The following is a 27,825-nucleotide window of genomic DNA, read 5'->3' on the forward strand; positions in this document are numbered from 1 at the left end:
TCCACAAATTCACCACCCTCTGGCTAAAGAAAATTCTCTGTAACTCTGTTTTCATGGACGTCCCTCTCTCTTGAGGCAATGCCCTCTTGCCTTAGAATCCCCCACCATGGGAAACATCCTTTTCTCATCTACTCTGTCTAGGCCTTTCACTATTTGAAAGGTTTCAATGAGAACCCCCTCGTCCTTCTAAAGTCCAGTGAGTACCAACCTAGAGCCATCAAACATTCCTCATATGATAACCCATTCATTCCCAGAATAATCTTTATGAACTACCTCTGGACCCTCTCCGATGCCAGCACATCTTTTCTTAGATGAGAAGTCCAAAACTGCTCACAGTGCTCAAGATGAGGTCTTACCAGTGCCTTATAAAGCCTCAGTATCACATTCCTGCTCTTATATTCTAGACCTCTTGAAATGAATGCTAACATGGCATTTGCCTTCCTCACCATTGACCCAAGCTGGAAGTTAACCTTTAGGATGTTCTGCACAAGGACTCCCAAGTCCCTCTGCATCTTAGATTCCTGGATTTTGTCCGTTTAGAAAATAGACTGCACATTTAATTCTACTACCAATGTGCATGGCCATGCATTTTCTGATATTGTACTTCATTTGCCACTTTCTTGCCCATTGTCCTAATCTGTTCAAGTCTTTCTGCAGCCTACCTGTTTCCTCAAGACTACCTGACCCTCCACCAATCTTCGTATCATCTGCTCCAACATCTAAATCATTGATATACAGCATAAAAAGCAGTCCCAACACTAACACCTCCAGACCACCAGTCACTGGCAGCCAATCAGAAAGGATCCTTTTATTCCCACTCACTGTCTCCTACCAATCAGCCATTACTCTAACCATGTTAGTAACTTTCCTGTAATACCATGGGCTCTTAACTTGGTAAGCAGCCTCATGTGTGGCACCTTGTCAAAGACCTTCTGAATGTTCAAATATACAACACCCACTGCATCCCCTTTATCTACCTTACTTATAACTTCATCAAAGAATTCCAACAGGTTTGTCAGGTTGGATTTTCCATGAGGGAAACCATGCTGACTTTGTACTATCTTGTCCTGTGTCACCAAGTACTCCATCACCTCATCCTTAACAATCGACTCCAACATCTTCCCAAACACTGAAGTCAGCCTAACTGGTCTACAATTTCCTTTCTGCTGCCTTCCTCCTTTCTTAAAGGGTGGAGTGACATGTGCAAATTTCCAGTCCTCCGGCACCATGCCAGTCCAGTGATTTTTGAAAGATTATAGTTAATGCCTCCACAATCTCTAATGCTACCTCTTTCAGAACGCTAGGGTGCAGTTCCTCTGGTCCGGGTGACTTACCTAGCCTTAGGTCTTTCAGTTCTTGAGCACCTGTCCCTTGTAATAGTAACTGCACCCACTTCTCTTCCCTCACACACCACAACATCTGGTACATTGCTAGTGTCTTCCACAGTGAAGACTGATGCAAAATACTCACTTATTTCATCTGCTAACTCCTCGTCCTCTGTTATTTATTTCTCCAGCCTCATTTTCTAGTAATCCTATATCCACTCTCATCTCTTTTACTTTTTACATACTTGTAAAAGCTTTTACTATCGACTTTGATATTGTTTGCTAACTTGCTTTCATATTTCATCTTTTCCCTTCTCATGATTCTTTTAATGACACTCTCTGTAGGTTTTTAATACTTGGGTTTTCAAACCCTTCATTGCCTCTTCCTCCAAATCTCTGCACCTTCTGCTCTACAGGAGGATAAGTACAGTAAAACTTCAATAATCTGTTCGTCATTAGCAATTCACGATTGTTCAGCATTCGGCTCATCTGATTTTGTTTCCTGTGCTTCATTTAAACTCAGAAACACTTATTATACCACTGTATAATATCCAAAACTTAGGTATAAAAATATCTAATATCGTAATACTTTATTTTGCATTTTCTTATTGCTTTACCTTGTACTCCCTCAATGCAAAGCTGTAATGAATTGATCTGAATGGATGGTATGCATGACAAGTTTTTCACTGTACCATGGTACAGTAACAATGACAATCTAATTTGCACTGTATTTAAGGAACAAGGAACTGATGGCAGAGGTGTTAGTCATGTATATATTAATACATTTTTGCACAGACAGACTCCCTACCATGGCCTTAACTGAAATGCGGAGCAGGGCCTTTGAATAAATACTGAAGGTATGGACTTTAAACAAAAACTGCTGTTGAAGCTCAGCAGATCTGGAAGCACCTTTCAGCAAATGTGAGCAAGGGTTTTCAAAATGAAAAGTTAAGTGTTTCTCTTTCCACAGATGATGCCGACTACTATGTTTTCCCAGCATTTTCTGGTTTTATTTCAGATTTCCAGTTTCTGCAGCTTTTTAAAATTAATTCTCAGTTGAAAGCTTCATGCCTGGGCAAAAAACCCTGTTTCAATTCATTAGACTTCAATGTTTGTTTAATAAGACACTGTATATATAAAGGACTGTTGTACAAAATTCCATGCCCAATTAACGTGGCTTTGTGCAAGTTTAAAAAACTTTCTCCCTTGGAATTCGGAATTCAGTACAAATTATACTTGCAATTTCATTTGTATTTCCTCCATGGAAACTCAACATTACCTCTAGCCGAGTTTATTATACATATCCTTGTTCCATCTGTACTTCTGCAGTGCTCCGAGCAAGATTAATACTCACTTTGTTCTAATATTTCATTATTGTGCCCACCTTTTTATTCATAGTTTTCAATGAGATTACCATGGCCATTAAAATTATTTCATGGTATCAGAAACCAGCACTGGCATTTACAACCACAAGAAATTTTTGTCCAAAACTGGGTCCTCTCTTAGGAGCCAGTTCTAATGGTGGCATAGGTGACCACTGATGTGGAATACCACAGAGGGTACGTCAGGCTGTGATGAATAATTCTTCCTTTTCTTATGCACCCCAGCTGCAGCTTCTAAAATCACCAATCACTGTGAGGGGAATAAAAACCAAGGACACTTCTTTAAACTGGAGAATGGCCCAGACTAGTACTCACTATAATGGTGATTGACAATGGGTAACTCTAGTTTGATCTTTGTAAACCTGCAGCTCCACACTCCCAACTCCAATGCAAATCCAGTGCATTCTAAAATGGGTTAATCCATGCTACCTATGGCTTGTAGTTCTTTCCTGACAGCTTTGTATTCCATGTCTCAATCAAGTAATGTGATTAGGACATGGATAAAACCGCCAATATCCAAATGATCATCATACTATCAGGATACCTGTTTACCATACCCATGGGACTTTCAGATCTTTTCACTTTTTTCAATTCCATCACCCTAAGCATCCCACATTTAAAACTGCTTTTGGTGGCCAGTCTTTCAGTTTTGTTGCCCCTAACCTCATCCCAGACCCACCAAGCCATTTTCCTTTCTCTTCCATTTAAAAAAAATCCTTAGAGCATTTCTCACAAGGCACTTTTACTCAGCCTCAGCTAAAGTTATCTCTTTCTGTGTTTCAGCAACTATTTTTGACTAACGACATCTTCATAAAACACTTTGGAAGATTTCTTTAATGTTAAAGATACTATATAATGTTGTTTTCCCATTGATGTATGTCTTGGTTAAGTATTTTCCAAAATTGTGAAGAGTAAGTAATATCATTTATACTCCTTTCAGCAAATGATTATGTAAGCTGTAGTATTATTCTACATGGTCAGCAAGTGGATATACTGTTGCTTCCGTGCCATTTGGGAAATCTGCAGCAAATATTTCTTTAACTATTTTTCCACTCTCAGTTATATTTTGTTTCCTACCCATTATCACTTTGTTATATTTCTAATTTTCTAGCACAATATGACCCTGAATGAAAGCATAGTAAATAAATCCTTAGAAAATATTCCAATTATATTACCATTGTAATACTCAACACCACATAAGACTTGAAAAATACATCACTCTAAAGTAAACGTTATAGCTTGAAGCTGAGATTAAATCATGAAACTTTTTAAGCTTATAAATATTGTGAATATAAGGGAAGAAAGGTATCAATTAAAACATCATTAAGATTCAACATTATATTATGGCATCACATATGGATGTCTTTGGGACTCAAGGATGAGGGTTAGCAACCAGGAACATATCACTGAATAAGTGCAGACACCACTTAAGACTGGGAGTGCGCATGGCAATGGGAGTCTTCAGAAGTCAAATTCATGGCACATATTCAACAAGAAACCATCATCGAGATTTCATATTTACTGATACTTTAATCCAGTTTCCTGACTATAAATGTGAAGGAATCAATCTACAATATTAATCTTCATGTAATAAACATATCATACTTACAATTCCTTTTCAAGCTTCTGTAAGAAATTTTAAATTCAAAGAAAGATACACGATGGAAGTTTACCCCATCACCTTTTGAGATGTTAAGATATGACCCAAGATTACTTAAATTGAATATATCTGTAGCTTCATTAGATACATATTATGAACATTTTCAAAAACATTGTTTCAGAAACTGTAGACGTTATTATATAATACATCTTACCTAAGAGTTCAAAATCTTCCTACAGAACCAGCACCATGTTTACATAGAATCAAATGTGCAAAGTTGAATACAAAAGATTCTTTAGATAGGTCAAAAAGATTGAGGAGTTGCTCAAAAATAACACATGGTATGCTGATATCTTTGATGTTAGCTAGATAGACTGTGTATCCTAGTCTGTAAATGAGCATGTACACGTGAACTAAGAGGGCTCCTTACCAGGTACATATATGGAACAAGTACTCACTTTCAAGTTATAATAGAACTTCCAACTATAGTTTCTGCATTATAAGTTCAGAGTTGTCGGATAGTTAAAAGGCTTTCGACTAAATTAAGTAAATAAAACAGGAATAGTAAAACATGTCGCACATTTGTCCTTGAGTTCTACTCACTTACATGCGGCATTTCAAAAGGAAAGTCAACAACTATTTGCCTTAGCAAGATGGAGTATTGTGGGAGTACTCCAATACTGAAGATGCCAGATGAGATATATTTGGGCTTGGATATCATTTGAATATGACTAGCAGATGACAAATGGTATCTTACTAAAACACATGTTAAGGAGGATGGAAAACCTAACAGCTTCCAAGCTGTACAGATTAACTGGAAAGAACACCATGAAAGGACTGAAAGAGAAGCGAAGTTTATAGGGTGGGAGAAGCATTCACTCCTCACACTCTAAAATATATTTTTCATTTTTTGTAACTTACAATAGTCCCTTTAGGGACAACCAGTAAGGCAGCTTAGTACCCTGTATCACCTGGCATAATACACACATGTCTGAAATGTATTATTAGATTTCACAACCCATTTAGGAGCAAGGATTGTATATTTAAACAGCTTATTCAAATAGGTGAGTTATTCGCCCAGTTAAGATACAGTTAACAATTGCATCAGCTGGCTCATGGTCGTTTACCAGACAAAAGGGTGCCTCACAGTCTACTGAATTTTAGAATAGTTTTGAAATCGACATGAAATTTGTTTGTTGTGTAATTAAAGCAGTCAATTTTTGATGAATTTTGATCGACTTTAATTCAAAAATATCATAAATCATTGTCTCATAACATACCTTCAAATATTGTTCTAGTCTTCTCAAAAGCTTTCAGTGAGTTCTTTGAAACAGCTGTTCTCCCTTCAAAACAGGAACCTTTCACAGATCCTAGAGAGCAAGATGGTAACTGATTCCTGAAGTCAATTTAAAATGTTTTGACTGAATGAATTTATTGTGACATTCACGTAGTGACTGAAGATAAAATATTTCCTTAGTATTATTTTGTTAATCAAGATGTGATGCCTTAAATAATCCAATTTTACAGTTTTATCCTTTTTCCCTCATATTTATAGCTCTATTAGCATGACGGCTGGAAGCAATTGTGTTGAATGATCATTTTCTTCCTCTTAACTATCACTAATTCTGCTTTGTTCATAGCTATTAGAAGTTTAGAGAGGACAAGGCATTGCAAATTTAGAATCCTTTTCTCCTGAGAATTCGTAAAAATCCACTGGCAGAAGGTTGAGTTCGGTAATGGGGAGTTTTTATTACAGCGTGGCATTTCACTAGAAGGCCATAAAACTCAATGCTTTAAATTTATTAATTTTTGGTAACAGATTCTTAATGTAGTTGAATCATCAAGACTTTAATTTTTTAGTGTGATGAAGCTTTAGCTTTGCAATGTAAATTAACAGTAACTGCATACTTGAAAATTGTTTGTTTATTTAAAATAGATAGCCCAGCTTGTGCTGTAAGAAATTAATCGAGTTGAAAATACTCCCCTCTGTTCCTCTTCTGTCACTGATGAACAGCATAAACAACCCTCATTTCTCCTTGGTATTTTGAATGCCATCTTCCTCCATCAGCGTACCCTGGATGGAGTAACTCCCATGAGTTGCCACTTCCAGCATACAGAAGTGTAACCTATGATAAGGTGTACTGGCAGTATATTAAAAAAAAAGAGCAGGATTGATTATAGCACTGTGTTTAAACTAAGGAACGTGGATAGGAGTGCTTGCCATTCTGGAGAGGGGCGACAAGAATTCAGCATCTACTGGACCAGAAATTAACTGAAACCGATAAGCAGTGGAACTCCAAGAGGAATGAAAACCTACAATTATGCACTTAAATGTTCCATACTGATATAATCTACCTTCTGATATCACCAGTAATACACGATCTTTTAGTAGTCTGCGAAGCTGCACTGATATGAAGGTATAGAGAAGAAATTTGTAAATGCTATAAGCCTTGTTTTTACAGTGATTCAATGGAAGTCATAGGGTCTCCGAGAAGAAGAAGAAATGTACCTGGAGCTACTAGGCAAGACAGCAGAGAAAGAGCAAGAGAAGACATTAGAAGGGAAAGGGAGGAACAAGAGAAGAAAGATAAAGCATTAGTAAAGTGCACACTGCTTCATTGCATTGACTCAGAGACAGAACAGTGAGGGATTAAAATATTAGTTTAGGAGAATCATCTCATGTGGTGATCAAGCAGGCACCAGAGGACTGCAGTCTGGCAGCAGGCACAGAGCATGCGCACCAGATGAGGTGTGAATTCATTGATTTGGATGCAGTTCTCACTGAGATAGTTATGAAGCTTTTGGGATCACCTGACTAAACGCAGATAAGAAAAAAACCAGGAGGAGTACATCTTCACGCTTTCACATAAATCTGTGTGGAGCTAGGATGCTCCATTAATTCTTTCCTGGGGGCTATGCACACTTCAACTTCCTTAAACAACACTAAATGGAACAACTGCGTTGATGGTGCAGATTTTGGACATGTTAAATTTTAATGAGTTCATGCCCTGATCAAGATTGGGAGCTGATCTCTGCCTCACAGGTGCAGCAAGATACTAGGTCTCTGTTCCCTCGGAACAGTGAGAGGCCATTTTAGAAAAACCAAAGAAAAGAATGTCCTCCCACAAGAGAATAGATGTGGCATGTGATTGTCCTTGACTGCGGGAACAGGCCCATGACAGTCTTTTCACAGACTTACTGTGAGCAGTTTTGCTCTCACTATACACTATTGTCCCTGATGGTTGAGGGCAGTAGAGATTAGGTATCTAAGCTTATGGCTCTAATAACTGATTCAGCGATGTGACTAGAGGGCAATGTAGTGATGGACCAGCCTGAGTTCAATCCAGTTTTCAAGCCATTTCCTAACCAATCCTGTCCAGTGTGCAGTAAGAAACTGAGTAGTCCTGACGCACGGTTTTGACCCAAAGCATCAACAATTCCCATCAGTCAAAGATGCTGCTTCACCCACTAAGCTCCTGCAGCAGACTGTTCCTGCTCCAGATTCCAGCAGCTGCAGTTTCTGGTGTTGTCTGGTGTGCAAATTCAGTGCACTAATAAACCATTCCATCTGTGGACAAATTCACCTCTTACACTGCCCCTTAAACAGAATGCTCTCCAAAGCCAGGAATACTGAACTGTTCTTTCAACTGGACAGCAGCCTTTAGCTGCTATCAAGGATAAGAGTTTCTTATCAGCCTTCTAGATCATTTATGCAGACTATAAGTAATAGCAATAAGCCTTTTAAAATGAGACTGTAGTCACAGAGAATTTGTAATGTTGGGACAAAGATTTTTATGTCTAAACATAAAGTAATGAAACATGAGAGACATTAAGATAGTTATTTCTAATATAAACTGCCAATATATTTTCCTCTCTCATTTTAAATCCTCTGAGTGCATCACCAAATGTGTTTTCTATGACTGCACTAATTATCAATGGGGTATACAGTAAGGGAAAAGATTGTGGAATTTGCTGCCATTGATGTCCTTACTGCTGTGCCAATGTACAAAGCTCGATAAACTAACATGTGTTATATGTCATTACTCCAGGGCATCCTTGATATGGTGATGATCTCCCATTGATGTGACTTCTTAAGCCCCTATTTCATGAATATTTGATCTTTAAAAGTAGGGAAAAGCACTCACTAAGTTTCAGTGAGATCTACTGTATGATTTTGGTTGACATTTCAACAGACAACAGTGAGTTCCAAGAACACCAAGTCACATGTTTCAATGTCAGCTGAATTCCTTTGAATTTATCTGAAATATTGTACTCACAGGTGAACTATTAATGTTCCAACACAGCTGAATGCAAGTTTTGCAACCAAATTCATCCAGTTTACATAAAAAGTAAACTGCTGAAAGAACTCAGTGGGTCAAACAGCATCATTTTATCTTATTCAAGTTGGAATTGGTCATTGCATGCATCCATGATGGCATTGGTTATTGGATTCAATAGACAATAGACAATAGGTGCAGAAGTAGACCATTCAGCCCTTCGAGCCTGCACCGCCATTTTGAGATCATGGCTGATCATCTACTATCAATACCCGGTTCCTGCCTTGTCCCCATATCCCTTGATTCCCCTATCCATAAGATACCTATCTAGTTCCTTCTTGAAAGCATCCAGAGAATTGGCCTCCACTACCTTCCGAGGCTGTGCATTCCAGACCCCCACAACTCTCTGGGAGAAGAAGTTTTTCCTTAACTCTGTCCTAAATGACCTACCCCTTATTCTCAAACCGTGCCCTCTGGTACTGGACTCTCCCAGCATCTGGAACATATTTCCTGCCTCTATCTTGTCCAATCCCTTAATAATCTTATATGTTTCATTCAGATCCCCTCTCAATCTCCTTAATTCCAGCGTGTACAAGCCCAGTCTCTCTAACCTCTCTGCGTAAGACAGTCCAGACATCCCAGGAATTAACCTCGTGAATCTGCGCTGCACTTCCTCTACAGCCAGGATGTCCTTCCTTAACCCTGGAGACCAAAACTGTACACAATACTCCAGGTGTGGTCTCACCAGGGCACTGTACAAATGCAAGAGGATTTCTTTGCTCTTGTACTCAATTCCCTTTGTAATAAAGGCCAACATTCCATTAGCCTTCTTCACTGCGTGCTGCACTTGCTCATTTACCTTCAGTGACTGATGAACAAGGACTCCTAGATCTCTTTGTATTTCTCCCTTACCTAACTCTACACCATTCAGATAATAATCTGCCTTCCTGTTCTTACTCCCAAAGTGAATAACCTCACACTTATTCACATTAAACATCATCTGCCAAGTATCTGCCCACTCACTCAGCCTATCCAAGTCACCCTGAATTCTCCTAATATCCTCATCACATGTCACACTGCCACCCAGCTTAGTATCATCAGCAAATTTGCTGATGTTATTCTCAATGCCTTCATCTAAATGGTTGACATAAATCGTAAACAGCTGTGGTCCCAATACCGAGCCCTGTGGCACCCCACTAGTCACCACCTGCCATTCTGAGAAACACCCAGTCACCGCTACCCTTTGCAAGAGGTCAATACTCCCCAATGCCATTAGGCTTTACAATTCTACCGCCAGGATTTAAGAACTTTTTAAAAGCTATTATTAATGCTTTTTGAGATAGTGATTTAGATGCATATCATATTTTTTACTGAGTTAAGTATTGTATGTAATTAGTTTTGCTACAACAAGTGTATGGGAGATTGGAAAAAAAGTTGAATTTCCCCATGGGGATGAATAAAGTATCTATCTATCTATCTATCTATCTATCTATCTATCTTTCTATCTGCCAACCAGTTTTCTATCCATGTCAATATCTTCCCCCCAATGCCCTGAGCTTTGATTTTACCCACCAATCTCCTATGTGGGACCTTATCAAATGCTTTCTGAAAATCGAGGTACGCTACATCCACTGGATCTCCCCCGTCTAACTTCTTGGTTACATCCTCGAAAAACTCCGACAGATTAGTCAAGCATGATTTACCCTTGGTAAATCCATGCTGGCTTGGCCCAGTCCTATCACTGCTATCTAGATATGCCACTATTTCATCCTTATTAATGGACTCTAGCATCTTCCCCACTACCGATGTCAGGCTGACAGGTCGATAGTTCTCTGTTTTCACCCTCCCTCCTTTCTTAAAAAGTGGGATAACATTAGCCATTCTCCAATCCTCAGGAACTGATCCTGAATCTAAGGAACATTGGAAAATGATTACCAATGCATCCGCAATTTCCAGGGCCACCTCCTTTAGTACCCTAGAATGCAGACCATCTGGACCTGGGGATTTGTCAGCCTTCAGTCCCATCAGTCTACTCATCACCGTTTCCTTCCTAATATCAATCTGTTTCATTTCCTCTGTTACCCTATGTCCTTGGCCCATCCATACATCTGGGAGATTGCTTGTGTCTTCCTTAGTGAAGACAGATCTAAAGTACTCATTAAATTCTTCTGCCATTTCTCCGTTTCCCATAACAATTTCACCCAATTCATTCTTCAAGGGCCCAACATTGTTCAACTGCAACACTGACACCTCCGAGCTGCCCTTATCCTTCTCAAATTGCAGATAAAAGCTTATCATATTATGATCACTACCTCCTAATGGCTCCTTTACTGCAAGATCGCTTATCAAATCCTGTTCATTACATAACACTAAATCCAGAATAGTCTTGTCCCTGGTCGGCTCTCGTACAAGCTGTTCCAAGAATGCATCCCATAGGCACTCTACAAACTCCCTATCCTGGGGTCCAGCACCAACCTGATTCTCCCAGTTCACCTGCATGTTGAAATCCCCCATAACTACTGTGACATTACCTTTGCCACGTGCCAATGTTAACTCCCTATTCAACTTGCACCCAATATCCATGCTACTGTTTGGTGGCCTGTAGACAACACCCCTTTGGGTCCTTTTGCCCTTACTGTTCCTCAGTTCTATCCACACAGACTCTACTTCTCCTGATCCTATGTCCCCCTTTGCAAAGGACTGAATCTCATTCCTCACCAACAGGGCCACCCCACCCCCTCTGCCCACATTTCTGTCCCTACGATAGCACGTATACCCTTGTACATTCATTTCCCAGGTCTGATCTCCCTGCAGCCATGTCTCCGTTATCCCAACAACATCATAGTTACCCATTCGCACCTGAGCTTCAAGCTCATCTGCCTTATTTCTGACACTTCGTGCATTCAGATATAGAATTTTTAGCCCATTTCTCCTCTCTCTGTTTGAATCGCTGCCTATTGTGCTTAATCCAGCTCCCCGAACTCCCATCGGGCTATACGCCCCTAGAATTTTGTTGTCCTTCCTAAATTTACTTATTCTTTCAACACATTTAACTCCATGTTCCGTCAGACCATCCCTCTGTACATGTGTCCTCCTTATCACTTGTTCTGCCTCACCTTTCTCTACTACACACTTAATATTCCAGAACCGTGTAGTCCCCACCTGTCCTTTATTCTTCCTCTCGCTATCCTCTCTCACATTCTGGATCCCCGCCCCCTGCAAATTTAGTTTAAACCCCCCCCCCCCCCCCCAAGAAGCACTAGCAAACTTCCCTGCAAGAATGTTAGTACCACTCCAATTCATGTTAGGAATTTTTTCTACATCTAAGTGTTCTGACCAGTTCTGCATTAGATAATATTTCCAATGAAATTAGGCACAGTTCCTTTAAAGCATATAAAACAGCTTTTATTCACAATTTGCAAATAAAATTTAAGCACCAGTGGATCTTGTTTCTAAGCATATACCTTTATTTATGAAGCCCAGGATCTTATAAGTTTACTAATCATTATTTTAACATATTCTTCCCCTTTTGAAAATGTATCTATATAAAAATCCAAATGCCACTAAGTCTAATGTCTCCTTTCTCTTTGTCTAAATGTATCATTTGACACTGAATTGTATTAAGATTCATCTATCACTTTTCTGTCCATTCTATAAGCCTATGTCCTCAGTTATTCATTTGTTTCCCACAAGTCTGCAAACTTGAAAATTCTGCTCTGCACATTCACGTCTGTTAATGTAGCTAAACAAAAGTGGTTTCATCATTAAGCTTTGAGGAAGATCACAGTCTGCTCACTGAAATTCAGAAGGATGAGCGGGGATCTCATTGAAACCTTTTGAACGTTGAAAGGCCTAGACAGAGTAGATGTGGAAAGGATGTTTCCCATGTTGGGAGAGTATAGGACAAGAGGGCACAGCCTCAGGATAGAGAGGCACCCTTTCAAAACAGAGATGCAGAGAAATTTCTTTAGCCAAAGAGTGGTGAATTTGTGGAATTTGTTGCCACGTGCAGCTATGGAGGCCAGGTTATTGGGTACATTTAAGGTAGAGATTGATAGGTTCTTGATTGGACATGGCATCAAGGGTTGAATGATGGAGAAGCCGGGAACTGGGGTTGAGGAAGAGATAGGAAAAAAGGTTCAGCCATGCTTGAATGGTGGAGCAGATTCGATGGGCCAGATGGTCTAATTCTGCTCCTCTGTCCGAGGGTCTTACTTCCACACTGAAAAACAATCTTGTGCCAAAATTCTGTTTTCTATTCCTAAGCCACCTGACCACCTATTCCCATGGCACTCAATTTTGCTAATCAGGCTTTTATGTTAAATATTATTAAACACCTTCTGAAAGTCCATAACAATATTCTGTATTCTCTTCTTCAACCTCATGTTACTTCATCAAGAAGTTTAATCAGTTATGTCAGACACTATTTGCCTTTAACAAGCCTCTGCTGGTTCTTCTGCGTTACTGAAAGCATCTCTAAATGCTTAATCAATTTTTATTTGATTATTTAGAAAACCTTTCCTGCAGAGGTTAAACTGTCAGAATTATAATTGGCTGGCATGTTCTTATAGCCCTTTGCTACAAGGGGTATTATATTTGCCCCTTTTTGGTCTAGGGAGGATAGGAAGCCTTTCAGCAATCTCCAATTGTTTATGACTCAGCAGTCCTGGGATTTTCCCTACTTGGACCTGATGCTTTTTAAAACTATATGAACCATTAAGCAAGCCCAGCCTTTCTAGTGTCTTTACCACCTTCACTCTTCAGATTTTGGCAGAATCATTTTCTTACCTAAAGTTTCACATAATTATTAAGTATTCCAATCTTGGCTTCTGTTTCCAAATTTAGATCACTTTTATCCCTAAAAGCATCACCCTTTCCTCTTACTACTTACAGTTTACATGCTCTGAAAGATTTATGTCTCATTTTATGCCATTTTCTCATGTCATTTTTCTTTCTTATTATCTCACCATATTTAGCCTGTGTCTTCAGAGAATTATTGTTTGACTAGCTTGCATCACACAAATCTTTGTTTTTGTTTCTTGCTCTTTTTTTCTCCCTGGGGTATTCTGACTCTTTATTTTTCCTATTTGCATAAATATACTTAGCCTGTAACTAAAGCACATCTCCTTTATTGGTTATCCTCTGTTATGCCACAGTTGCACATGCTAATCTTTGATTACACTTAACCCTGGCCAACTCCTATCTCTTCCAACTTATGTTAACCACCTTCTTAGTTTAGATTGCTCCTTGCCTTTAACCCTTAAAAAAGAAAACTGTAAGTTTTAGATTCAATAGTGCACAAGGAAAAACAAATGCAGCAATGGAACGACTAATGCAGAAAAAAAATGATGCAGAATTTTATAGTGTGTTCAAAAGGGAGCTAGCAATGAAAGCTGTAAAATGTGTTGCAACACAAAGTGCATTTTTAAACAATAATATACATTACCACTAACATTAGTTCACAGCATGCTTTATGGCCATGGAAAATGAACAAAAGCACTTTCAATGTCTGAGATATGTATTTCATCAAGTCCCTTTTGTACTATACGGCCCACTAACTCTTTAACTATTCTTAAATCCATCTCTGCAATAATTATACAGTACGTTTGTATATTTCCTTGTTAACTCAGTAATAACACCAACGGAAAAAAAAATTAAAAACTGCAGTTTGAATACCACGCTGTCGATCTTCCTTCTGTACTCTTTTGCTTGGTAATTGGGGTTAAGGTTTACAGGGAGAAGATGGGACAATGGTTAGGACAAAAATCAGCCATGATTGAATGGTGGAGCAAACATAATGGACCAAATGGCCTAATTCTGCACCTGTACCTTATGGTCTTATAATATACACAAAGCATTTGAGTTTTACAGTAGAAGTTTTATCGTGAATGTTGATAGAAAAATCATTACAATAGCACTTTGGGGGCTATGCAAGTTTGGTAAGCAATTGGGAAGGTAAATTGCGTGTCAGCCTTTATTTCACGAGGATTTGGATACAAAAGTAAATACTGCTCTTTCGTAGAATACTGGTGAGATCACACATGGGGCACTATGCAGAGCTTTAGTCTTCTTACTCAAGATATACTAGCCATAGATTAATTACAGACTGGTTCCACAGATGGTGGACTTGCTACATGAGGAGAGATCAAATGGCTGTTGTCTATATTCTCTAAATGTTAGAAGAATGAAAGTTGAAACTTTATGCAGGGCTCAAATGGGTTAATACAGAAAGAATGTTTCATTTGCCTGAGGAGTCAAGAACTAGAGTTTGCAGACTCAGAAAATAAAAGGGTCGGCCATTAGGACTGAGAGTAGAAAGAATTCATCACAAAAGTGACACGGAAAAGTGCAGAAAAGTGGCACGGAAGCAGAAGGTCAGCAAAGTTCTTGTTGAATGGCAGATTAGTCTGACAAAGACCATAAGACATAGGAGCTGAAGTAGCCTACGCTGCACCATTCCATCATGGCTGATTTAGTATTCTTCTCAACCTCATTCTCCTGCCTTTTCCCTGTAACCTTCGATGATATGACTAATCAAGAACCTATAAACTTCTGCTTTAAATATAGTCAATGACTTGGACTCTACATCTGTCTGTAGCAATGACTTCCATAGATACACTAACCTCTGGCTAAAGAAATTCCTCCTTGTCTCAGTTCTAAATGGGCATCCCTCTACTCTAAGGTAGTAACCTCTGGTCCTGGACCCATGCACAGGAAACATCCTCTCCACATCCACTCTGTCTAGGCTTTTTCAATATTCAACAGGTGAGATCCCCCCAAAATTCTCTAAATTCCAGTGAGTACAGGCCTAGAGCCATCAAACACTCCTCATACGTTAACCCCTTCATTCCCGGAATCATTCTCCTGAACTTCCTCTGGGCCCTCTCAAATGCCAGCACATCTCTTTGATAAGGGCCCCAAAACTGCTCACAATACTCTAAGTGCGGTCTGACCAATGCCTTATAAAGCCTGAGCATTACACCCTAGCTCTGATATTTGGACTACAATATTGTGGTAAACTATGTACACCTGTCTGGACACGCCTCTCTGCTGACTGCTCCTGTGGCTCCTCCCACAGACCCCAGTATAAAGGCGAATGGGGCACTGCTCCTCCCTCAGTCTTCAACATGTCGTGCTCCTTTTTCGCTGTTAATAAAAGCCTATCGTTCACTTCCTGTCTCCTAGAGTTATTAATGGTGCATCAAGTATTAAGGGATTTGTGGCTAAATCTGCCGATGATACAAAGATAGGTGGAGGAGCAGGTAGTGTTGAGGAAACAGAGCCTGCAGACATACTTAGATAGTTTAGGGGAATGGGCAAGGAAGTAGCAAATGAAATACAATGTCGGAAAGTGCATGGTCATGCACTTTGGTGGAAGAAATAAACAGGCAGACTATTATTAAATGGGGAGAGAATTCAAAATGCAGAGATGCAAAGGGACCTGAGAGTCCTTGTGCAAGATACCCTGAAGGTTAATCTGCAGGTTGAGACAGTTGTGAAGAAGGCACTCATTTCTAGAGGTATAGAATATAAGAGACGGGATGTGATGTTGAGGCTCTATGAGGCACTTGTGAGATCACACTTGGAGTATTGTGTGCAGTTTTGGGCTCCTTATTTTAGAAACGATATACTGACATTGGAGAGGGTTCAGAGAAGATTCACAAGAATGATTCCAGGAATGAGAGGGTTACTGTATGAGGAATGTCTGGCAGCTCTTGGGCTGTATTCCCTGGAGTTCAGGAGAATGAGGGGGAATCTCATAGAAACATTCCAAATGTTAAAAAGCCTGAACAGATTAGATATGGCAAAGTTATTTCCCATGGTAGGGGATTCTACGACAAGAGGGCATGACCTCAGGATTGAAGGATGTCCTTTTAGAACTGAGATGTGGAGAAATTACTTTAGTCAGAGGGTGGTAAATCTGTGGAATTTGTTGTCACAAGCGGCTGTGGAGGCCAAATCATTGGGTGTATTTAAATCAGAGATAGATAGGTTCTTGATTAGCCAGGGCATCAAAGGGTATGGGGAGAAAGCAGAGGAGTGGGGATGAATGGATGAAGTTGATCAGCCATGATTGAATGGTGGAACAGACTCGATAAGACGAATAGCCTACTTCTGCTCCTAAATCTTATGGTCTTATATTCTAGTTCTCTCAAAACAAATGCTAACATTGCATTTGCCTTCCTTACCATTGACTCAACCTACAAGTTAATCGTTAGGGAGCCCTGCATGAGAACTCCCTACTACCTTTGCATTTTTGAATTTTGAATTTTCTCCCCATTTAGAAAATAGTCCACATCTTTGTTTCTTCAACTAAAGTGCATGACCATACACTTCCCTGATCTATATTCCATCTTCTACATCTTTGCCCATTCTCCCAATCTGTCTAAGTTCTTCTGCAGTCTCCCTGCCTTCTCAACATTACCTGCTCCTCCACCTATCTTCATATCATCCACAAACCTGGCCACAAAGCCATTAATTCTATCATCCAAATCAATGACATATAATGTGAAAAGAAGCGGTCCCAATAGCAACCCCTGCAGAACACCACTGGTCATCAGCAGTGAACCAGAAAAGGCCACACACACAAAACGCTGGTGGAACTCAGCAGGCCAGGCAGCATCTATGGAAAGGAATAAACAGTCAATGTTTCAGGCTGAGACCCTTCATCAGAACCAGAAAAAAACAGATGAGAAGTCAGAGTAAGAATGTGGCAGGAAGGCAGGAAGAAATACAAGGTGGTAGGTGATAAAAACATTGAAAACCTACAGCACAATACAGGCCTTTTGGCCCACAATACTGTGCCGAACATGTACTTCCTTTAGAAATTACCTAGGGTTACCCAAAGCGCTCTATTTTTTTGAAGCTCCATGCACCCATCCAGGAGCCTCTTAAAAGACCCTATCGTATCCGCCATCACCAGTTGCCAGCAGCCCATTGGACGCACTCACCACTCTCTGCGTAAAAAACTTACCCCGACATCTCCTCTGTACCTTCTCCCCAGCACCTTAAACCTGTGTCCTCTTGTGGCAATCATTTCAGCCCTGGGAAAAAGCCTCTGACTATCCACACAATCAATGCCTCTCCTCATCTTTCACACTTCGATCATGTTACCTCTCATCCTCCGTCGCTCCAAGTAGAAAAGGCCAAGTTTACTCAACTTATTCTCATAAGGAATGCTTCCCAATCCAGGCAACATCCTTGTAAATCTCCTCTGCACCCTTCCTATGGTTTCCACATCCTTCCTATAGTGAGGTGACCAGAACTGAGCACAGTACTCCAAGTGGGGTCTGACCAGGGTCCTATACAGCTGTAACATTTCCTCTCAGTTCTTGAACTTAATCCCACAGTTAATGAAGGCCAATACACCATACACCTTCTTAGCCACACAGTCAACCTGCACAGCAGCTTTGAGTGTCCTATGGACTCAGACCCCATGATCCCTCTGACCCTCCACACTGCCAAGAGTCTCACCATTAATACCATATTCTGCCATCATATTTGACTGACCAGAATGAACCACCTCACACTTATCTGGGTGGAACTCCATCTGCCACTTCTCAGCCCAGTTTTGCATCCTATCGCTGTCTCGCTGTAACCTCTGTCAGCCCTCCACACTACCCACAACACCTCCAACCTTTGTGTCATCAGCAAATTTACTAACTCATCCCTCCACTTCCTCCTGCAGGTTATTTATAAAAATCACAAAGAGAAGGGGTCCCCAGAACAGATCCCTGAGGCACACCACTGGTCACCAACTTCCATGCAGAATATGACCCGTCTACAACCACTGCTTGCCTTCTGTGGGCAAGCCAATTGTGGATCCACAAAGCAATAACCCCATGGATCCCATGCCTCCTTACTTTTTCAATAAGTCTTGCATGGGGTACCTTGTCAAATACCTTGTTGAAATCCATATACACTACATCTACTGCTCTACCTTCATCAATGTATTTAGTCACATCCTCAGAAAATTTAGTCAGGCTCATAAGGTACGACATGCCTTTGACAAAGCCATGCTGACTATTCCTAATCATATTACGCCTCTCCAAATGTTCATAAATCCTGCCTTTCAGGTTCTTCTCTCTCAACTTACCAATCACTGAACAGTCACTGGTCTAAAATTTCCTAGGCTATCTCTACTCCATTTCTTGAATAAGGGAACAGTATCTTCAACCCTCCAATCCTCCGGAACCTCCCTCATCCTCATTGATGATGTAAAGATCATTGCCAGAGGCTTAGCAATCTCCTCCTTCGCTTCCCACAGTAGCCTGGGGTACATCCTGTCTGGTCCCAGTGACTTATCCAACTTGTTGCTTTCCAAAAGCTCTATCACATCCTTTTTCTTAATGTCTATATGCTCAAGCTTTTCAGTCTGCTGTAAGTCATCCCTACAATCAGCAAGATCCTTTTTCGTAGTGAATACTGAAGCAAAGTATTCATTAAGTACCTCCACTATCTCAACTGGTTCCATACACATTTTTCCACCATCACACTTGATTGGTCCTATTCTCTAACATCTTATCCTTTTGCTCTTCACATACTTGTAGAATGCCTTGGGGTTTTCCTTAATCCTGTCTGCCAAGGCCTTCTCATGGCCCCTTCTGGCTCTCCTAATTTCATTCTTAAACTTCTTCCTGCTAGCCTTATGACATTCTAGATCTCTGTCATTACCTAGTCTTTTGAACCTTTCATAAGCTTTTCTTTTCTTCTTGACTAGATTTTCAACAGCCTTTGTACACCACAGTTCCTGTACCTACCATCCTTTCCCTGTCTCATTGGAATGTACCTATGCAGAATGCCACACAAATATCCCCTGATCATTTGCCACATTTCTGCCATACATTTCCCTGAGAACATCTGTTCCCTATTTATGCTTCCGTTCCTGCTTGACAGCTTCATATTTCCCCTTACTCCAATTAAATACTTTCCTAACTTGTCTGTTCCTATCCCTCTCCAATGCAAAAGTAAAGGAGATAGAATTGTGATCACTATCTCCAAAATGCTCTCCCACTGAGAGACCTGACACCTGACCAGGTTCATTTCCCAATACCAGATCAAGTACAGTCTCTCCTCTTGTAGGCTTATCTACATATTGTGTCAGGAAACCTTCCTGAACACACCTAACAAACTCTACTCCGTCTGAACCCCCCGCTCTACGGAGATGCCAATCAATATTGGGGAAATTAAAATCTCCCACCACGACAACCCTGTTATTATTACACCTTTCCAGAATCTGTCTCCCTATCTGCTCCTCAATGTCCCTGTTACTATTGAATGGTCTATAAATAACACCCAGTAGAGTTATTGACCCCTTCCTGTTTCTATGATGGGTGATTGATAAGTTCCTCTCCTAAAGTAGAAGGAGTCAATTTTAGAAAACCTAGCACATTTATTTTTCAACATAGTCCCCTCCTACATTTACACACTTAGTCCAGCGGTCGTGGAGCATACGGATCTTGGACCTCCAGGAAGTGTCCACAGCAGGGGTGATTGATAAGTTTGTGGTAGAAGGAGATGAGTTATACAGCTCTCTTTACATGCACATGCATTTCAACTCTTTGAGTGATTATGCAGTAAGTTTGAAGTTAATAACTCATCAGGGCGATTTATAAGTTCGTGGTCCAAGGTAGAAGGAGATGAGTTATTAACTTCAAACTTTCTGCGTGATCACTCAAAGAGTTGAACTGCATGTGCTTGTAACCAGAGCTGTATAACTCATCTCCTTCTACCTTAGGCCACAAACTTATCAATCATCCCTGCTGTGGACACTTTCTGGAGGTCCAAGATCCGTATGCTCCACGACCGCTGGACTGTGTGTAAATGTAGGAGGGGACTATATTGAAAAATAAATGTGCTAGGTTTTCTAAAATTGACGCCTTCTACCTTAGGCCACAAACTTATCAATCACCCCTTGTAACTTCCACTTACAGAGACTCAGTAGACAACCCCTCCATGACTTCCTCCTTTTTTGCAGCCATGACACTATCTCTGATCAACAGTGCCACACCTGCACCTGTTTTGCCCCCCTCTCTGTCCTTACGGAAACATCTAAAGCCTGGCACTTTAAGTAACCTTTCCTGCCCCTGAACCATCCAAGTCTCTGTAATGGCCACAACATCATAGGTCCAAGTACTGATTCATGCTCTAAGCTCATCTGCTTTGTTCATGATACTCCTTGCATTAAAACAGACACATCTCAAACCATCAGTCTGAGCTTGGATTCAAGTGCAACCCGTCCTTTTCGTACAGGTCATGCCTGCTCCAAAAGAGGTCCCCATGATCCAGAAATCTGAATCCCTGCTCCATGCTCCAATCCCTCAGCCACGCATTTATCCTTCTCCACATTCTATTCCTATACTCACTGTCGCGTGACACAGGCAATAATTCCGAGATTACTACCTTTGAAGTCCTGTTACTCAACTTCCTTCCTAACTCCCTGTAGTCTGTTTTCAGGACTTACTCTCTTTCCCTACCTATGTCATTGGTACTAATATGTAGCACGACCTCAGCTGTTCACCTTCTCACTTCAGGATACCGGGGACGTGATCAGAAGTATCCCGGACCTTCACACCTGGGAGGCAAACTACCATCTGTGTTTCTTTTCTGTGTCCACAGAATCGCCTGTCTGACCCCCTAACTATAGAGTCCCCTATCACTACTGCCATCTTCTTCCTTTCCCTATCCTTCTGAGCCACAGGGCCAGACTCTGTGCCAGAGGTGCGGCTACTGTTGCTTCTCCTAGATAGGTTGTCTCCCCCCAACAGTACTTATTGTTAAGGGGGACAGCCACAGGGGTACCCACTAGTATCCGACTCTTGCCCTGCCCTCTTCTGACTGTTACCCACTTATCTGTCCCGAGTCACTACTTGCCTATAGCTCCTCTCTATCATCTCCTTGCTTTCCCTGACCAGACAAAGGTCATCGAGCTGCAGCTCCAGTTCCCTAACCTGGTCCCTAAGGAGCTGCAGTTCGACGCACCTGGTGCAGATGTGGTCGTCCGGGAGGCTGGGAGTCGCCCGAACATCCCACATCCGACACCCAGTACAGAACACCGGCCTCACTGACATAATTCCTATTTCTATACTTCACAAGTTACTTACCTTGCCTCGATCATTGTCGCTGAAGCCCCGTTGAGCCAAAGCCCTGCTGCTCTGAATCTTGCTTCTCTGGCACCCGCTCTATAAAGCTGTCTTCTTTTAAAATCCTTCCCGCTGGTCTAACTCACTGACATCCGCGTGCTTGTGCAGTCATTCCGCGATCAAAGCCCGTATAGGTTTTAGGTGATAGGTGAAACTGGAAGAGGGGGAGAAGGTGAAGTAAAGATCAGGGAACTTGATTGGTGAAAGAGATAAAGGGCTGGAGAAGGGGGAATCTGATAGGAGAGGGTAAAAGACTATGGAAGAAAGGGAAGGGGAGGAGCGCCGGAGGGGATTGATGAGCAGGTGATGAGAGAAGGTGAGAGAGGGAAACATGAATGGGAAATGGTGAAGGAGAGAGAAGAGGAGAGGGTGGTCAATTACCACAAGTTTGAGCAATCGATGTTCATGCCATCAGGTTGGTGACTACCCAGATGGAATATAAGGCGTTGCTCCTCCAACCCACTGCAGCAGTAGAGGAGGCCATGGACTGACATGCCAGAATGGGAATGTGAAGTAGAGTTAAAACAAGTGGCTGCCAGATGATCCCGCTGTTACTGGTGGACAGAGCTTGGTGAAGTGGTCTCCCTATTACGTCAGGTGTCATCGATATACAGGAGCCCATACCAGGTAAGGCCCCCTTTATTCCCAGTCTTTGGCTGACTGGCAGGAGGCAATCTTCTAATCATGCTGGTATCTTTCCTGTAAAATCATGGGCTCTTATCTTGTTAAGCAGCATCGTTCTGCAATTTGTTAAGGGCCTTCTGAAAAACCAAGTAACTTCCGCTGACTCTCGTTTGTCTATTGCACCTGTTCTTTCCTCAAATAATTCCAAAAGATTTGTCAGGCACGATTTCCCCTTAAAGAAACTATTGTGACTTTGGCATACTTTATTATGTTCTTCTAAGTACCCCATAAATCTCATCCTTAATAATGGACTCCAATATTTTCCCTACCGCTGAAGTCAGGCTAACTGGCCTATAATTTCCATTCTTTCCCTCTCTCCCATCTTGAAGAGTGCAGTGACATTTGCAATTTTTCAGTCCTCATTCCTGAATCTATTGATTCTTGAAGGATCATTACTAATACCTCCACAATCTCTTCAGCTACCTTTCTCAGAGCCCTGGGGTGTAACACCATCTGGTCCATGTGACTCACTTACCTACAAACCTTTCAGTTTCTCAAGAATCTACTCTCTTTTTATGGTAACTTCACGCACTTCATGACCTCTGACACCTGGAAATTCTACCATACTGTATGTGTCTTCCATAGTGAAGACTGATGGAAAATACTTATTCAGCTCATCAACCATTTCACTGTCCCCCCATTACTACCTTTCCTGCATCGATTTCCAGCAGTCTGAAATCTACTCTCGCCTCCCTTTTACACTCTATGTATCTGAAGAAACATTTGGTATCCCCCTTAATATTACTGGTTGGCTTACTTATGTATTCTATCTTTACCTTTTTAATGACTTTTTTAGTTGCTTTCTGTTCGTTTTTAAAAGTTTCCCAATCCTCTAACCTCCCACTAATTTTTGTTCTATTATATGCCCTCTGGTTTTTATGTTGGCTGTGACTTCTCTTGTTAGCCATGGTTATGTCACCTTGCCTTTCAAATACCTTTTCCTCTTTGGGATGTATATATCCTGTGGCTTCTGAATTGCTTCCAGAAATTCCAGCCATTGCTGCTCTGCCGTCATCCCTGCCAGTGTTCTTTTCCAACCAATTCTGGCCACTTCCTCTCTTATGCCTCTGTAATACCCTTTACTCCAATGTAATACTGATACATCTGACTTTAGTTTCTCCTTCTCAAATTTCTGGGTGAATTCGATTATATTATGATCACTTTCCCCTAAGGGTTATTTTACCTTAAGCTCTCTAATCAATTCTGATTCATTGCACAACACCCAATCCAGAATAGCTGATCCTCTACTGGGCTCAACCATGAGCTGCTCAAAAAAGACATCTTGTAGACATTGTAGAAACTCCCCCTCTTGGAATTCAGCACCAACCTAATTTTCCTAATCTACCTGAATATTGAAATCCCCCATGACCATTGTAACATTGCCCTTTTGACATGCATTTCCTATCTCACATTGTAATTTGTAGACCACATCTTTACTACTGTTTGGGGATCTGAATATAACTTCCATCAGGGTCTTTTTACCCTTGCAGTTCCTTAGCTCTACCCACAATGATTCAACACTTTCTAACCCTATATCACTTCTTTCTAATAATTTGATTTTATTTTTACCAGCTGAGCAATGCCACCCCTTCTGCCTTCCTGCACATGGTGGATTTAAAAACGAGAGTCTAAAAATGTAATTTGGATTCCAACCGTAGAGCTTTGTTAGGCATTTTCAATGAGGAATTGAATGCAGAGATAAACAGGTGCAGAAGAGGATCAAAAATGTACTTTATTTATAGGTTTCCTTGTATGCAGTTGGAATAGATGGAGCCCCTAGCACATCCTATTTAAGTGCCAGAAACTATCTCTTTCACCTGTCCTCTGATTCTAAGGTCACTGAAATTATTTTCAGTATGAGAGCCAGAATATTTGAGCACTATATTGCCGTCTGAACTTGATGTTTTCAACAATACATGTCCTTTTGCATTTTTCTAGCATTGTTTTTCTATTCTATTAGTAATTTCAGATCATTATGAATTTTCCTCGTTTTACACCTCATTAATTATAAATCTATGACTCAAATCCTCACGTTATTTAATTTTATGAAGGAAAGTCTTATAAACAAATACATATTCGATAAGCTTACAATAAAATAGGAACATCAGAAATGTGCTTATTAAACAGAGATTGACCATTTTTTTAATACAAGTTTGTATGTGGCACTGTACGGAGACAGCTGAAGTGTACCTTGGCTGCTTGGAAACTGAGGGTTGCAAAATCAACATCCAGTTGAACTCATTACGCAGACTGGTCAATTCTGTAAAACTGAACTCAGAACATAACTGAGAAGGAGAGAGTTAACATCCAAATTGGAGAAATTTCTATGAAACAATACCCTGTTTGCTTCCAGGAGAAACGTTTTACTTCACTAATGGAAATATTCTATTTTCCTTTCTATGTGAATGTTCAGTTTCTTAAAATATTTTGTACTTTAGAACAAATTTTACTGGATGGAATGCATTATTTTACAGATTTTAAAAGTTTATCAGTTGTAAATTCTGGGCAGGGAAGCAAAATAACTAACTTATTTTATTAACAAAAAGCATATAAATTATTTAAATTAACAAAAATACAAAAATTAAGAATTAAAAATAAAGTGGGAACCAAAGAAAAACAGTTAGAGATGAGCAAAGAATCATCTGTCCATAAATAAATTTGGCGTGGAGCTCATATTCTATGTTTTAAAAATAAATAATTAATATGTTTAACAGAGTCTCTCATAGACATTCACTGTCTGGTTTTGTTTAGTTTATCTTAATTTTGTGAAGTTTGCTCATTCCCAACCCAAATAACCTGAGAAAATGAACTGTCAGCTTTCGCCTACCGTACCGAGATCAGTCTTAAGATCTGTCGGCAGACTTAACTTTCTTGGTCCTTTTACTGAAACAACAGAAAGAAAAAACAAAAAAGCAGCAATTAATACTAGAAAACAAAATTTGAAAGATTGTGTGGTAAAAAAAAAGTACTGAGCTTGCAAAGCTGGATAAACAGAAACACGGAACAAAGTGAGATTTGATTATGCTCAACAAACATTATGTTGCTGAACAAACATTGTGTTGCTTAAGACAGATTGAGTGATATTTTATGTGTGAAAACAAACTGGGAGATGAAAATGCTCTGAATATTTTTCTTTCAGGAATCTTTAGAAAAGCCATTATATGAAACTGAATACTATGTGCTGGATCAATGGTCCTCTTCTCATTTTCTAGTATTTTGTGGGTACCATTATTCCTATTAGATATTCTTCACAGAGAACAAAATGGCCAAGTTACTGCTTCAAAATGGAGTTGATGTTTGAATGTGTGGAATGGGAAGCGACAACACAGAGATGCATTTATGAAAATATATTAAATCTGCAAACAGAATAATTGGATGTCATGTTGTACATACTAAATGCCTATGTTAATACATGTAAGTGTATTTATATTTTCTGACTGTGCTCAGATGAAATAAAATTGCACCTTGCATTATAACATTTTAAACAAGTACAAATACTTCCTCTCTCCATACATTGAGTTAGTTTTACTTTTTTTGTGAACAAGTCACATTAATATTGAAAATTAAATCTTCCAGTATGATCTTCATATTATGATCTTTTACAAATATTATTGGATAATACAGTTTGTTGTACCACACAAAGATACATATAAAACAAAATACAAATAATGTACTCTTGCAGTGAGAGATACTGTGCAAGTTCAATGAAAGGTAATTTGTTGCATGTTACTGACACATATTGTAAAATATGTTCAGCATCCTTTCAGTTAAAAATACTTCCATTATACAGCTTGCTGTGAAATGAAGAGTACTTTGGAAGATTAAGGACTTTTGAATTAATGAAGTTATATTACCTATGCTATTACTTATGCAGCAGACTACTTGATATTAATTATGGATTATTATATTTAACAGGGAAACATATGCAGCTTGGTGAAAAATGAATTATTACTGATCATTTTACTCATCTTCTCTCTACTTGTTGCTGTCATTTCGGAGTTTGTGGCTTTGGAACTGCATTCATCTGGGAAACCATGATGTGACTTCTCAATTGCAATGAAAATCCAATTTCAAGTTTAGCAGTGTATGACATACATGAGAAGGCTTCTTATTCAGTGTGTGATACATAACTTTGCAGCACCGAACATAGCAAATCAAAGCCCTTGATTGTACTTGACTCATTATTTAAAATTTTGCTTTTTATCAATATGCTCTCCTATCCTTACAGATTTCTCTCATCTCCCTACCAAATCTTCAATTTGCTGTACTAACTCCTTTAGGAATAAAAATGAACAAACCTATCAAGAACTAAGACTTAACCTTTTAATGGAATACATCAATAATTCCAATCCCATCACTTTTCCAAGTGCATCTTATACCACTTTCTTTAATTATCTGTTTTCCCAGATGCTATATAACCCTTTCACTATTTACTCATTTCCACTGTTAATCATAAGTTTGCACTTTTGAACAGCATCACCTTCTGTACTCTTATATTACTTAAGAGAATTTAGAGAAATGAGGTAAAAACAAGCCACCATTTTAGAGAAGATCAAAGTCACATTGGCTCATGGCTTCAAGGGTATTTATTCGAAGAGGAGTTTTCAGAAACTGCTCAGTTTCTGATCTGCAACCAACGTCACGGCAAAGTCAAGGAAGGTTTTTATTTGTTGTTGATAGCAATTGAATTTGTGGCAGTTTCATTGGAATCTCACACAGATGCCCACTCAAGAACTGATAAGAAATCAATCTGCAACAACTCTTTCAAATACAAAACAGCTGCTCTGGTGATAGGCAAGGGAAAAATATTTGAATCCAGGATGACAAGAGTATAAAGGTCAATATGTTTTCCTTAATGAAATTAGGCAAAAACATGAAATTAACTTCTAATTGCATATCGATAATATTCAGTTCAACTCCTTGGAAGCCTATTACAGCTTGTCCAGCTTCAAGTTAGTTAAAATGCTTTTTCTGACATTGGTAGAAACAGCATTGTTCTTTCAACATACATTGTTTATTAAGAAGTCCTTGATTCCTTCCCCAAAATTTCAAGTTAATCCAGATTATCCCCAATCTTGACAATTTATTCAACGTTGATTTGAACTGAGTAAACCCAACTTCTAAGACTTTCTCTATGTCTACTGTGCAGAAAGCGGCAACACAGGTGGTAAAGAAGGCATATAGCATGCTTGAACTGATTTCCAGAGCGGGGATTTATGTTGCAGCTTTATAAAACTCTAGTTAGACTGCATTTAATTCTGGTGTTCCACTATAGGAAGGATGTCAGGGCCTTGAAGAGGGTGCACAAGTTTTCCAGGATGTTGCCTGAATTACAACTCAAGAATTCTCATTGGGTTCTATTGTGTTTCTTTGTTTTGTGGCTGCCAGTAAGTAGATGAATCTCAAAGTTGTCTC

At 39.9% G+C, this 27,825-nt stretch overlaps 1 protein-coding gene across 9 annotated transcripts in view; it reads right to left on the reverse strand.

The window, feature by feature from the left end:
- Positions 1 to 27,825, reverse strand: part of stxbp5l (syntaxin binding protein 5L) — a 352,686-nt gene that overhangs the window by 48,690 nt on the left and 276,171 nt on the right. For 5 of the 9 annotated variants that reach the window (XR_012098901.1, XM_073045359.1, XM_073045358.1 and 2 more), the window contains 2 exons: positions 25,243 to 25,293; positions 5,588 to 5,677 (listed from right to left, as the gene is read on the reverse strand). The exons of the other annotated variants lie outside the window; for them this stretch is intronic. Coding sequence is in view for 4 of the 5 variants with exons in the window: in XM_073045359.1 (XP_072901460.1) it covers positions 5,588 to 5,677; positions 25,243 to 25,293 (141 nt within the window). In the remaining variant the exon portion in view is untranslated. The remainder of the gene's footprint in view (positions 1 to 5,587; positions 5,678 to 25,242; positions 25,294 to 27,825) is intronic. 9 annotated transcript variants of the gene reach the window in all.

Source organism: Hemitrygon akajei, chromosome 5 (genome assembly GCF_048418815.1).
Source record: "Hemitrygon akajei chromosome 5, sHemAka1.3, whole genome shotgun sequence".
Taxonomy (NCBI): Eukaryota; Metazoa; Chordata; class Chondrichthyes; order Myliobatiformes; family Dasyatidae; genus Hemitrygon; species Hemitrygon akajei.